The 14343-nt window shown below is 37.6% G+C and overlaps 1 protein-coding gene across 1 annotated transcript in view; it reads left to right on the top strand.

The window, feature by feature from the left end:
• The window catches only part of rims2b (regulating synaptic membrane exocytosis 2b), a 45659-nt gene extending 32394 nt beyond the window's left edge, over positions 1-13265 (top strand). The window contains exons 27-39 of the mRNA XM_014984173.2: positions 1049-1579; positions 2910-2951; positions 3105-3143; positions 3567-3593; positions 4575-4597; positions 4677-4774; positions 5889-6035; positions 6559-6743; positions 7752-7887; positions 8909-9021; positions 9804-9905; positions 11123-11262; positions 12390-13265. Coding sequence (XP_014839659.2) covers positions 1049-1579; positions 2910-2951; positions 3105-3143; positions 3567-3593; positions 4575-4597; positions 4677-4774; positions 5889-6035; positions 6559-6743; positions 7752-7887; positions 8909-9021; positions 9804-9905; positions 11123-11262; positions 12390-12578 — 1772 coding nt within the window. The 3' untranslated portion in view covers positions 12579-13265. The remainder of the gene's footprint in view (positions 1-1048; positions 1580-2909; positions 2952-3104; positions 3144-3566; positions 3594-4574; positions 4598-4676; positions 4775-5888; positions 6036-6558; positions 6744-7751; positions 7888-8908; positions 9022-9803; positions 9906-11122; positions 11263-12389) is intronic.
• The last annotated feature ends 1078 nt before the right edge of the window (positions 13266-14343 follow it).

Raw genomic sequence — 14343 nt, 5'->3', positions numbered from 1 at the left:
GAAGAGCGTTGTGCCATAGCTGTAGTTGTTGATCAATGGAGGATAAAAGTGACGATTAGATGGAACAGATTAAGATGTGTGTGTGTGAAAACACTCGTGGACGTCATTGGGTTGATTAGGGCTTTGTGGGAAGTCCTAGCTGCGTTGCAATGCAGGAGGGTCAGGGGTTTACCTGCATTGAATGTCTGAGTGTTCAACTGGTGGATCTGTTGGCTGGTAACTAGCAACCAAAAACTTCCTAAAGGTGATATATTATGCAAAATTCATATTTTGCACTTGTACTTCCATTTGGGTCTCAACTGCTTCTAAAAACAGCTCAAGAGTAAAAACAAAAAACATCCAGCCATTTTTTGGCAATAAGTTCAAGGTTTTTGGTGCTTGGAAAATGAGCAGTTTCAAAAACCTTCAGGTTAAATTACATTCCACAGGCACTGTGCTGTTACCTAGCAACCTCAGCGGAGTTCCGCCCGTTACCTAGCAACCCAAGCAGAGCTTCATTACGTTTGGTCGGCTGTTAGTAAGGCTGTATGGGCTGTACAGTGATTGCTGCTGCTGACTTACCATCCAGGCACCACTTACTGCATTCCTGTTGGTTGTGCAGGAGGCTCCACTTCTGCTTTTCAAAGACGCACAGTTGTGTAATCGCACATCTGTTTGCAGCCATTTCCCCTCAGCTCAAAATGGGCACAACTGAGCAGACTAAACTTTCATTATCTAAGAATGATTTTGTGCAAAAACACTAACGGACATGTTTTGTGCAGGCCTCAGATCTATCCTGACCTGTTCAAAGAAGCATAATAGATCACCTTTAATCAATGAAGTTGATTCTCAAAGTTGAGTGAATTCAGTGGAAAGGATCTGGAGTCATTTTCTTCTTCTGCTACCTGCTGAACTCGATGTCTCCTCTCTGTGTTTTAACTACAGTAGTGATGTGATTGGTCATGTGACTGGTTAGCTTCTGAAGCTGGTCTTGCTGTCATTAATCCTCTCATTGTTTCTGATCATCTTCTTGTTTCCTCTTTCTTTAAACTGAACTGCTGTTCATCAGTTTTGGCCACTCCACCTGCAGGAGCACCAACAGCCACAGCTCCTCTAGTCAATCACCAACCTCCTCCAATGATACGAATTCAGGGACCACCAGCTCATCCACCTCCATCCACCCCTATTCACCCTCCACCTGTTCCCCCACCTGTACGCGCACCTGTGCCTACATCTGCACCCGTTCCCCCACCTGTACGCGCACCTGTGCCTACATCTGCACCCGTTCCCCCACCTGTACGCGCACCTGTGCCTACACTTGCACCCATTCCTCCACCTGTACGCACACCTGTGCCTGCACCCACCCCTGGTCCTCCACCCGCACCTGTACCTCCCGCTGCACCCACAGTCACACCAACACCTATAGCTGCCCCCGTTTCTGTTCCAACACCTGCACCTACCCCGGCCCCGCCTCCTGCTCCTGTTCAGCCCCCTCCTCCTGTCGTACAACCACAGCCACCTCCTGAATCCACTTTACCCCCAACTCCATCCCCGGCCCCTTCACCAGCTCCCTCACCAGCCCCACCCCCTCAGACTCCAGGTGTGTATTTCTGTGGGCTGGTAGCCTGACATTGACCCTTTGCGTCTATATCACCTAATTGTGTTGCGGCGCCACGACAGACGATGGGAGTATTGAAAGGAGCGACTGCGATTGTTTTTGTAGCCTTCCTTTTACTTGCTCAAGTCAAGCTGATTTGTCTGTGGAAGTAGCACATCTAGTTGGGGCTCATAAATGGTGGTATTTACAAAAATTGGACATAGCTAGCTAAGAGACCGACCCATAACTTCTCCCTCATATTTAATCAAATCGTCGACTTTGCCTGAATTCCAGCCATGTGGTTTATACCAATGTCATAAACAACTTTTCCCCTTACACTGGAGCGTAAGAAAGCGTACAAACATCCAGTTGGAGTGTTTCCCCCAGTGTATTATAAGCCTGGTGGGCCACCAGGCTTTATTTGCTCCTCATCAGGCTAAGCATAGATTGTGTTATACGCCAGTGTCTGTGAGCATAAAGATGGATTTATAGTTGATGGGTGCGAACCGGTAGAGCCGTACCTGAACCTGCAGGTTAGCTTCACATGCTATTATTTTAAATTTCGATGTCTGCTTGTGCTCCTCTGAATTTTTGTAACTTCTACACAAAAACACAGACTGTCCTAGCACCTCTACCACTTAGCTTAGCAGGTTTTCTAGGGGAAACCCTGAGATGCTTACTAGTTTTTCTCAAATATGGTTGGCTACATGATGATGTGGCATTCTGTCCAGGCTTACTAAGAAAGAGTCTGCGAACCTTAGCTACCGTCTACAGACAACGGCCTCCAGACCTCTAATGGTGTTTCATTTTGACTTTTGGCAAATGATAGATAATGTTTGCTGAACGTTCATGGGACTCTAAACATTCAGTGCTAGAGTGATAGACATGTACCTTCTCCATGATACAATGTTTGATTGCATCTTACTAATCTTATATATGAAGATTAGTAAGTATATGAACATTAATCATCAGTAAAAGTGTTTACTGCAAAAAAGACGTGCAACAAAATGACAAATTTGGTTAGCTGCTTGTCTTTAGCACTTTACGATCATTTTTACAGTGAAATCAACTAGATACAAGTGATATTTAGGGACCGACTGCCTGTTTTTGATTAAATTTACAGGCCTTGTCATGCAGACAGGTTGTTTTGACATCCATTATGGCGGAGCGAGGCTATTTTCTGAAAAGCGTGACGTCATGCAAAGGGTCAATTCAGGAGTTTAATGCTAGAATGTTCCACATTCCTCACATCAATGCTGTTCATTCATTTAATGCTTAATTTATTCATGTGTCCATGTTTGTTACATTATCACCTCACGTCTGCATGTGTCAGACCCAGAGAGACGCTCAGCTACACCTGGCGGCACCAGAAAAGGCAAGTCCACTCAGGGTGGTCTGATGATGAGTTCAGGTGATCCCTGAGCTCGTAAACTGAAGCTTTGGGTTGTTGTTGACGACAAAGAGGGGGTCACCTGAATGATGTCACTGTGGGTTTGACCAATCACCTGTCTCTTTCTGCATAATGCAGAGGTCACATGGGAGGACCAGCAGAGGAAAACACCCAATGGTACGGCAGCACCCTCTAGTGTTTAGATCGTAGTCACTGCAGTCTGGAGAGGACACGGTTTGCTTTAGTTGGTATCCCTTTAATTGTTAGTAACCTTCCAGGTAAAGACCTGTCAGCCATAATTTGCTTGTTACCATTATTGTCATAAAAACACTGTGAGTATTACCCTTTTGAATTATTGTTTTCTTGTTGTATTAGTGGCTTGTAGCTAAACACGACACAAAATACAATTTTTATGACAATAAAATGGGACCAAGAGCTGAGCTCTGAGGTACACCGAAAAGGTGTTTATTGTAACTGGTGTCTAGTGTGGTTTTTAGAGTGTTAATTGGTGAAACTGATAATGCCGAGCCCAGCTCTCTCATTTCATACATGTTTTATCCTCATGAGTTTTTGTTGTTCATTGATTGTTGTCGTTTGAAGGAGACGTATTGCCAGCGAGTGGAGAAGGTAAAGATACGTCGCTTCTTTCTGCTTGTAGTTTAGATTTGAGCTGCTTCAGAGAGTTTTCTAGTGCTTGACTCAAGCTTGGTTTTCATCTCTGGTCTAACAGATAGAATGAAAAACTGAAAGTAGTCATCCTCTTTACTTCGTTTTTGAAAATGTCTGACCCCTGATAATTTAGTCCTGTTTTCTGTGGTAGAGACATAAGAGCAGTAATGAGCACCGCTAACTAAAAAGGTTGCTGGGCTAACCCTACAACACTAATCATAAACATTAGATCTATTAGCGCTAATGTGCTACAACATGGTATTTAGTAGAAGCTAATGCTAAACTGCTAATTTCAACCATGTTGACACCCCACCATGTGTCAATGACACAACATATCAACATGCAGCTTCAAATTTGTTTTTGAGCACCTATCAACCTTTCACTCAATATTTTCAGTTTTATAGTTGCTGAGTTTTGCCAACTCTGTTGCTGATTGACCACAGAGAGGCTTCGGTCAGAAAGTGCATTTTATACATTTTCCTGTGAAACAGCAATGCATTCTGGGTACAGAATAAACATGAGAGAAAATAAAAATGCTATATACATGATCATCGCTCACTTCAAAATAACGGCATGAATGAAAACATCTAACTACTCAAAAATATCCTGACAGTCAATAAAACGTAATATATTCAAGTAAAAGTTTAAAAAAGCACTTTAGAGGAGATTAGGGGAAGCTAAATGTGCCAATAGTTTTCAAAGCTAGCAAAAACGCTAAGCTAAAAATTAGCTGCTCTATTAGCACACTAGAGGAAGTGTTTCCACCACTGCAAAAGAGCATATTCTGAATTCAAAAACAACTTCATGTTAACATGAGACAAACCTGAACATTACTGTTTTAAATTAAACTTTGATGCTTCACAATAAGATCCCATGTTAACATTTTGTGCCACATTTTTATTTTTATTTTAAACTGATCCTCCTCTTGTGTCTCTGCAGGTGTGATGAAGGACCCCACTAAGGTAAAACCCACACCAATCCAAACCAACTGCTTGTGATGTCACGGCCTTACTCGCCTGTTTGCTCGTCTTCTGTCCTCAGATGAGGGACAGCCTGTCCTTTAAATCGTCAGACAGCGACGTCAGCGATGTGTCTGCCATGTCCAACGCGTCTGAAACCAGAACCGCCCTCAAGATCAGGTGAGAAGCCAGGAACCAGCCTCACAGTATTAACATTTTCATTAAGTTTGCCTCTTTTTGTCATCTTATAACACAAACGATCAGTGCTCTTTATTAGGTTATAGCTCTCACATTCTTTTACAAATTAAATATGAACATGTTGATGCAAATTTGCAGCTAGCCTCTTTTGCTCTGAGTCTTTTAAATTAAATGTAACCTTTTAAATTTTGACCTGTGAGCAAGAACTGCAAGAAAAAATCCAGAAGAAATCTTGTTTGCAGTTTGTCACCAGCAGTTTTGGTCAGATGAATCTAAAGTTTAACATTTTTTTAAATTTAGCCAGTAAAGCTAATTCTGATCAAATCTGTCACTAAAATCATGAGAAAATACATTAAAGGTTGCGATTGTGTTGGAACGTGACAAAATGTGGACAAGTTTCAATTTGCTTTACTCTCTCATACATTAAGTTAATATAGGACAGAAACAATTAATTGTATTAATTGTGATTAATCGTGATTAATCGATTTTTGAAATAATTGTCAATTAAGTTAATAATAGGCTAATCGTTAACTGGAGTACGCAGACTCAAAAAAGGCCAATTGCTGACAGAACAACAGACTCTGAGCAGTTAATAGATAGATAGATAGATAGATAGATAGATAGATAGATAGATAGATAGATAGATAGCGTGCACTAAAGGAATGCTATGTTACAATTTCAACAATAGAAAGTTTTTGTTGTCATTTACAAAATTAATTAAACTATTTGTTTATTTGCGTTTCCTTATGCATTTCTAATATTGTATATAAAAAAGCTTAAATGGTTGGTTAAATGAAAAATTTGCAGAATTTACCAATTTTTTCAAAACGTGATTAACTGATTAATAATCAGAGTAACAAATTAAAAATTAATCGTTAGTTGCAGCCCTGATCGATGGAACGTCTAAGCGTCCGTCTCAGATCTGTCGTCTTTTCTTTTTCTTCTGCCTGCTTTATGTGTTAAGTTTCGCTTTATTTATTTTTTGCATGTTTTTTATTTTTTGACGATGTTTGCATGTGAATGTTTTCGTCTGCCATCTTTTTGCATGTTTCTCCATTTGCATGCTGCCATCCTGTCCTCTGATTGGCCGAAGCAGTAAGGCAGATTCTGTGGAGGACCAATCAGGGGATTTGGGCGGCGGCTCAGAGGGGGCACAGGAAGTAGAGGGAGCAGCAGAGGGCGAGTCTCAGCTCCATAAGAGTGAATCAATCGAGGAAGGGCTGGAGGAGGCACAGTCTGAAAAGTAAGAATCCTGTGCAGTTTACACTTCAAACACACAAAACTTTACCAAATAGTTTTGGTTCAGTTTCTAGTGCAAATTTTTAGTACATTTGAACTAAGACAACATTAACTTAAAAGTCAGTTTAAGTAAATAATTACTTAATATTTCTGAAAAACTTCTAGTTCTACATATAATTACTTCACTTATAATATGGGAAAATGTCCTGTTACAAGAGAAACTGGTACCTTTTAAATTATTTACTTAAAAAAGCTCCGACATTTTGGTGAAAAGTCACTTGTAGGTTAGTTTTGTCTTATTTAAAGTGTACTCAGATATTTGCACTAGAAACTAGACCAAAAATACTTGGTAAGATTTTGTGATTTTGCAGTGCATGTTGCCCTCAGCAGTGTTCATGTCGCCCAGCTTCTGGTGTTTTTATTTATTTAGTTTTTATCCCTCTCAGTCCTGTTAGTCTTCCACTCCTCTGGTTTATTTGACCTTTTTTTTTTTATAACCGATAGAAATATTTTTTGCTTTATTTCAGAGCTGCATCTACCTCTGGTGCTCCTCTCACCAAGTCCTCCAGCGTCGGAGGAGAGATTTGCTCGTTAGGAAGAAACGACGACGACGATGACGACAAGAAGCGGCGCTCCAGCTTCGGAGCGAGGATGATGGGAATGGTGGGACTGGGAAAGAAGAGTCAGAGCGCGTCCCAGCTCAACCCAGAGGGTCGGTCCCAGTTCGGTCAAAGCTCACAAACAGGAAGTCAGATCCTAGTGGAAACAGGAGAACATTTAAGAACCTTTTTGCTTTTTATAATTATTTATGTAATAGATTCTCTTTTACCTGATATAACAATTCAATTTGATTCAAAAATACTTTATTGATCTCAAAAGGAAATTAAATGTTGTTGTAACTCATTTCTTCTTTGAAGAACATAATACTTCTACTACGGTCATTTTAAATCATAGGCTTAAAGCCAACCTCAATTTCCATTTAAAGAAAATCAAAAATATTGTGATTTATTTTACTCTTTCCCATGAACAATGAGCAAGAGTAAACTTGGAGTAGGACAAATCTAACATAAGTAACTTTTCAGCAGGTTATAAAGGCTTGTTTTAAGTAGATAATTGCTTAATACTGATGAAAGAGTTCTAGTTCCACTGGCAAGGGGCACTAAAACTGTTACCTAGCAACCCCACCCAAGCCCAGCCCGTTACCTAGCAACCAGTTCTAGTTCCACTGGCATATTATTCCATCTAGAATATTTTTCCCATGTTAAAAGTGAAAGAATCTGCCAATGAAACCAGTATTTCTTCATCAAGGTTAAGGAGTTATTGACTTAGAACAAACGCCGATGTCTTTCTGAAAGTTAGTTGTAAGTTAGTTTTGCCATATTTCAAGTGTGCTAAGAGATTTGCACTAAATACTAGACCAAAAATACTTAGTAAAATTTAACATTTTTGAAGTGGCCATGTTTTCTAAAAAAAAACAACTTTTTTTTGTTTTTTAGATTAAGCTCAGTTTTTTGGCAGACATTTCCTTTTTTTATCTTCCTATCTGCAACAAGCTGCCATACATTTCAGATGCTTTATGTTAGCTCACTTCATGCAGTCCAGAACAAGTTTTTAGTGTTTCCATCAGCTCCTGCAGGAGATCTACAGCCTAACTGTTGATCAGTTTCCACCAAACACTCATCCAAATTTGTCTTCAATCTCTTTCGTTTGTTTCTCTCAGAGGAGGAGAAGAAGAAGAAAGCGATAAGACTTCCTGTCCAGAGGAGCGTAGAAACCGGTTTGGCCATCGAGTTTAAATCTCGATTCACCCGACAGCCGAGTCGAGATCCGGACGCTGAGGACCCAAAACCCGGAGCGTACGCACTTTTCAGTTCAACACTCGTTTCTGTTTCCTTCTGTTTTGTTCTTGTCACTTTCTCTTTAAAAAAAATCACACTACCTCCATTTTAACATATTTTATACATAATTTCCACTGAGTGTCACAATGCTGGTTGGGCTTCTTCTTTTTTTTATGGTGGTTGACAATAAAAGTTTAATGTGCATCACTGCCATCTGCTGGAGTAGATGGTATATATATCCAAAGGTGGTAAAGAATCCCAAAAATTATACTCAAGAGTAGCACTAATTTTATTCAAGTAAAAGTAAAAAATATGTTGTTAAAAGGCTATTGATTCACTGATTATCAATCATTTAATATTTAAAAATTATATCATCAGACAGACCAAAATATACAGTAAAGTGAAAAGTTTTGGTCTTTTAAGGACAAAAATGACAATAATTTACATAAGTAACCAAAAAAATAATAACAAAATCAGACAAAAGAAAAATGTTTCCAAATCAGTTTCTTTCAATAAAAAACTTTGGAAACTTTAACCAAAACTTCAGGTGTGTGTCTGTGTCTGGTGAATTTCTGGTTAAAACATGTTTGTTTTTCATTCAGTGGGTAGAAAAGCCAGAAATTTTACTCAAGTAAGAGCAGAAATACTTCAAGTAAAAGTAAAAATACAGCGTGGCAAAAATACTCTTAAAGGTAAACTAAAAAAAAAGTTACTCATGTAAATGTAACCAGTTATTACCCAACTCTGGATATTTCTCTGATTGGACAGGTTTGTATTTTCCGTTTGCCATAAAATTTCAATTACGTAAATAAATCAGCTTAATTGAAACACATCAGTAAAAAAAATCTGTTTTTTTAATAAAGTTTTGCACTACCATGAGGTGAATTCCAGCCAAAATATTAACATTTTTGTATTTCGCATTTTTTTGCATGACACTACAGGTTACTACCAGAATATCAAATAAGTTTTTCACATATTCGTAATGAGAGAGCTGTTAATGTCTAATAATATTAATATGCCTGCCTGTTTGTCTCGTCAGTCTGATATTTCCAGGAGTGAAGTTGGCGTCAGATAAGCAGTTCACCGGCTTCCTAGAGGGATTAGGTCCCGGCCAATTGGCTGGACGCCAGACGCTGGCCACGCCCCCCATGGGTATCAATGATCAATATTTAAACATAATTTATTCATTCAATCATACATCATCCTCATGCAGTCATTCACATCTATACTTAGTTATTTATATCAGAATTTCCACTTTTTACCATAAAAAGTTTTACTTTTTTTTGTCAATTACTCATTTATTAGTTTGGAAAGGGTGGATTTAAAGTTACGTGTTGATTAAAATAATTTCATTAAAATTCTTGGTTATTTTTAGTGCTGAGAATGTTTCTTCGTTTATTCTGTGACTAAAACTATAGAATAATTATTTGTTTACATGTTGCAGTATTTATTCTGTTTTCTCATTCTTTCTAGTTTCTGAGAGGATCTATCTGTCTTAGTTGATGAGTATGGAGGGCCAGCAGTGACAAAATTAAGTAAATAATAAATAAATATAACATGAAATATATAAATGTAATTTAATGTGTTTAAAGAAAAGTTTTTCTTTAAAACATAATTTTTTACTATTTAAATTCATTGTTTAAAAAATATTTATAGGATATTTAATTATTGAATTGCATATTTCATAATTTCATGATATAGTTTTAGTGGTATATTTAATTATTTAAGGATGTTTTTAATTATTTTATGATACATTTAATTAATAAAAAGGATATGTACATGTATATATTTTATGGTATATTTATTTATTTAATTTTGTCACTCCTTGCCGTCCATAGATGAGGTGCTGTAAGGATAAAAATATCTGCAGGAAGTGTCTGTCTGTGTCTAGAAGCTCATTGAAAGAGGCTTGATGGCGGCTGTGTGTTGATCAGGGGACATCCAGATCGGGATGGTCTACAGGAAGGAGCGGCTGGACGTGGAGGTGATCCGGGCCCGGGGGCTTGTGGGTAAACAAGGCAACAAGAACACTCCAGGTGACGAAACAAACATTTTATAATGTTGTAGATTTAAAAAATTAAACCAGTGTTGCTGATAAACTAGGCTGGAACTGAGACAACAACATGAAACATGCAGACAGAATTACAGTGGGATGCTTTAGATCTAAACATAGCCAGAACTTAGAATGGCCTAGTCCAAGGGTTTGTGACTTTTATAATCTAAAGAGCCATTTTTGCTCAGTCCAGCTAAATAAAATTTGATTAGAGCCGCAAATGTTACATAGCATGAAAAAATACAACGTATGCCAGCTATTGAAAAATATTTCATTTTCAAATGAGCCCCGTACACTGTAAAAATAAAATCATACCAAGTATGTTTTTGTCTAGTTTCTAGTGCAAATATCTTAGTTTTGTTTTATTTCAAGTGTAATAACTTATAAGTACTTTATCAGCAAGACACAGGAGCTTGTATTAAGTAAATAATTTATAAATATTGCCTGTAGTGCTTGTTTCATTAGGAAATTGTTTTCACTTATAATTTGTGAAAAATTTGTTTTTTAAGTGAAATAATCTGCCAGTGGAACAGGCTTTTTATCAATATTACAAAAAATATTGAGTTAAAACAAGCTCCTAATTCTTGCTGAAAAGTTACTTTAAGTTACTTCTGTCTTATTTCAAGTGTATTAAGATATTTGCACTTGAAACTAGACATAAATGTTTGGTAAAATGTTGTTTTTGCAGCGTATCCGCTACTTTTTGATGGTCTTATCAAATAAAATCCACATGTAATAGATGAGGTTCTGTCCATCCATGCTGAATAATTCATGACTTGTTTGAAACTTTAATAAAACTGTAAATAATAAAAGGGATTTTTTTTTATATGATAACTGGATAATATTGAATTATAAGTCTGACTGGAGTGATGCTGATATTAAAGGAGAGCCTGCAGCTCCCCCTGGTGGTGGGACGTAGCATTTATCCAGAGAACGTTAATAAAACAGGACAGGATGTACAGACACATGTCAACATGCTGTTCCCCTTTATTACCTAATATATATAAGAATCTATAATTTATCCACATACAGTTTTTCAGTCTTCTACAATCATCTACAACCAAAACTGAGAAGAAATGTCATGTGTATGTAATAAATTATGTTATTAACAAAGGACAGAAATGCAGCTATTCTTCCTGCAGATGAGCTTTTTGTGTGTTTTTACAGACTGACTCATGATTCTGTTTGCTTGTGTTGCAGCACCTTATGTGAAAGTGTATTTAATGGATAACGGGAAATGTGTGCTGAAGAGACGAACGCGTCTGGCAAGAAAAACTCTGGACCCGCTTTACCAGCAACAGCTCCAGTTTGAAGAAAATCCTGAAGGGAAAGTGCTGCAGGTACTCACAGCTCTGTGACGGACAATATTGATCTAATCTGAGGATTATTGATGAAAAACAATCTATTAACGTTTTTTTTTACTACCTTTTGTTGTTTAAAAAGTAGAAAAACAGGTCAAAGGTCAAATTTTATTGTGCTTACAAATATTATTTGCACTTTTTGTGTCATTTGATGTTAAGAAATGTGGCATAAATAAATAAAGCCTTTTTGAACTGAGAATGAAGTTGCAACCTGCAGAATAGTGACGATGTTTTCTGTCAGTTAATAAGAAACCTAATGAAAGTAAAATGTCCTCCTCGAATGTGAGTTCAAAAGTTTTAGATTTATTAGAAAGAGGAGGTTAGGAGAAATGTTGGAGACCTAAAAGACGAGAACCCTACATGGACTTTTAAAAGCTCTGTACAAAGAAGACTACCTGTAATTCACCACATTGGACTGTTAGAGTTTGGTATAAATATCTATTCCAATTCTGACCTGCATTCTTTCTCTGAGACACTTTGGTGTCAACCAGCAGTTTATAATATCTTTGTATGAAGAGTAATTTATATTAAGGAGATATGCAACACAGTAGCTGTGAAAGGAAGCAGCTGAAAGTCTCACTTTTCTATCCGTAATCAGTCACTATTTTAATCTTGAGGGCTAAACTGCAATACAGTAATAATCAAGTCAACACATCATTCTGAGGACATTTAGCCATCCGTAGCATCAACCTAACGCTACATCCGTTAGCTAAGCTACAATACCGCTTTTCAAGTCAGTCCAACAGCTAGTTATTGTGATCAAAAGCCTGGATAAAATGTTTGGTGAGCGTGGTTAAACATCTACAGACGTCAGAACAGTTTGTACCTACAAAATGCAAAATCTGCTTTAAAACAAACTTTATGCTCACAAACAACACCTGGATGGTCTGACTCTGGTATAAAAACAAAGCCGTTTTCATGCAATATATGCAAGCATTTTCCACAATAAAAGGCAGTAATAGTGTTTTATAAAGTAAATTGTATATATTTTGTTTGCAAAGTATGAGCTTTATATATATATATATATATATATATATATATATATATATATATATATATATATATATATAAATTCACTTTAAAACTGAAAATGTCTGTCACTGCAGATCATCGTCTGGGGCGACTACGGACGCATGGATCATAAATCCTTCATGGGAGCTGCTCAGATCCTACTGGACGACTTGGACCTGTCCAACATGGTGATTGGCTGGTTCAAACTGTTTCCTGCCACCTCATTGGTGGACCCGGCGTTGGCGCCGCTAACAAATAAGGAGACCGAAGGCGGCAAATCGTAGCATCAGGAGACGGGACCGACTGCGTCGTCGCATCAAACGGGCCTCGAGGCGAGCCGGAGGGGACAAACGGTCGCTGGGTGCAGTGACCCTCCTGTGCTCCTGCATGCTGCATGATGATGTCACAACGATGACGTACCAGTGCCATGATGATGTCATCGGGGCGGAGGGAGGCTCCACCCCTCGCCAAGGAGAGGGCGGGACCGGTTGGGCAAAAGATGCTTTGAAAAAGAGAGGCCAAAAGACTCGCAGCTGCCAGCCAATCACAGCAGCTCCTCTGTGTCATGTGACAGGCGGCCTCTGTTTCCATGGAGATGCAGGAACATGGAGGTCTACTGCGGTGTGTTTTTTGCATGGAACAACAAAAAGATCAGAAGAAAAAAAAAAAACCGTCAGAAACTTCAGCAGGAAAAAAAAGAGAAAACAAACCGACACCCTGGGAATGTCGCCTGAAAACTGGAAAATAGTTTCATTTATGATTTTTGTAAAATATCCCTGACATGCGACTCATTTTTCAGAGATTACATAACGTGACTTTAGATCCATGAAGGTTCTCTAAAACATCGTCAGTCCTGTAAGGTTTAACGTTCTGCTGCTATGCCTGCTACAGCCTTGTTTTAAAAAACTGGGACGCTGTATAAAATGTAAATAAATACAGAATGCAATGATTTGCAAATCATTTAAACCATATTTCCCTTTGAAATGTCTTCTGTTTGTTCAGACAAGAAGTGACTCAAGCACAAAAAAGGTACAAGAAATGAACAAAAGGTGCTCTTTTTCTACATCTTATGTTAAAATCTTTTTCACGTAATGGATTAAACAATTTTCTTCCACAACTAACAATCTTCTTACAAGTAGGGCTGGGCGATGCACCAGTTTTATTTATTCAGTTTTTGTTTTTTGAAGATTTAATCTTTGGAAAATCTGCATTTTTTTTGCCCTCCTGCTGTTTCCATAGCGAGTGATTTCAGAACGTCCAGGGCGGACATCTAGTTTGACAAAGTCAAAAAGTTGCAAGAAAAAATTTCTAATTTTGAAATTAATCCAAGATATTTTCAAGCTTTTTTTTTTTGTATTAAAAAAAACCCTGGAAATTTGTTAGTTTGAAAAGTTTGCAAAAAATTAAAAAAATCAAATTTTAAGATTAATTAAAAAATTTCTAGAAAAATCTTGGAAATTTCTGAGTTTTAAGGGTTGAACAGTTTAGACTTTTAAAACAGAAATTTCCACGTTTGTTCTTAGATGTTAGATTTTTTTCTTCCTACAGTGGCTTTAATAAGTTGTCACTTGAATGCCCCTCTGTAACACTGAGAAGTGATTGTTTATACTTCTCACAAATTAATTTTAAAATATAAAAGCATTATATTCATGTGAAGTTAGCGAAGCTTTAGCTTCTTATTTTGTTGAAACACTTTTTTTAATCGATCGTCTTCTTGGTCTCTGCTGGTTTCTACCTTTCTTCTCCACAGAGGCATAAATCTTCAAATTCATCTTTATGAGCAGCATTTTGAGAAAATACTTTTTTTCATGTTTCATTTGCTTAGAAATGTTATAACACGAAGCTTTTTTGCAACACATCACCAGCAGAGGGCAGCAGAGGCAGGGAAACTATAAAACATGAAATACAGAAGACTTTACTTTTAAAGATTTTACATAGATTTTTAAAATCAAAATTAAGAGTTTTTAGAGCGTACTCTGAAACTTAGCTTAATTTTTTTTATTTGAATGAAATGTTCAATAATGATCAAATAACAGACCTGCTAATTTA

Source organism: Poecilia mexicana, unplaced genomic scaffold (assembly GCF_051168715.1).
Source record: "Poecilia mexicana isolate PSO_F unplaced genomic scaffold, ASM5116871v1 scaffold_11, whole genome shotgun sequence".
NCBI lineage: Eukaryota > Metazoa > Chordata > Actinopteri > Cyprinodontiformes > Poeciliidae > Poecilia > Poecilia mexicana.
The sequence above is the reverse complement of the archived record's forward strand: the minus strand, read 5'-3'. Positions and strand labels throughout refer to the sequence as shown.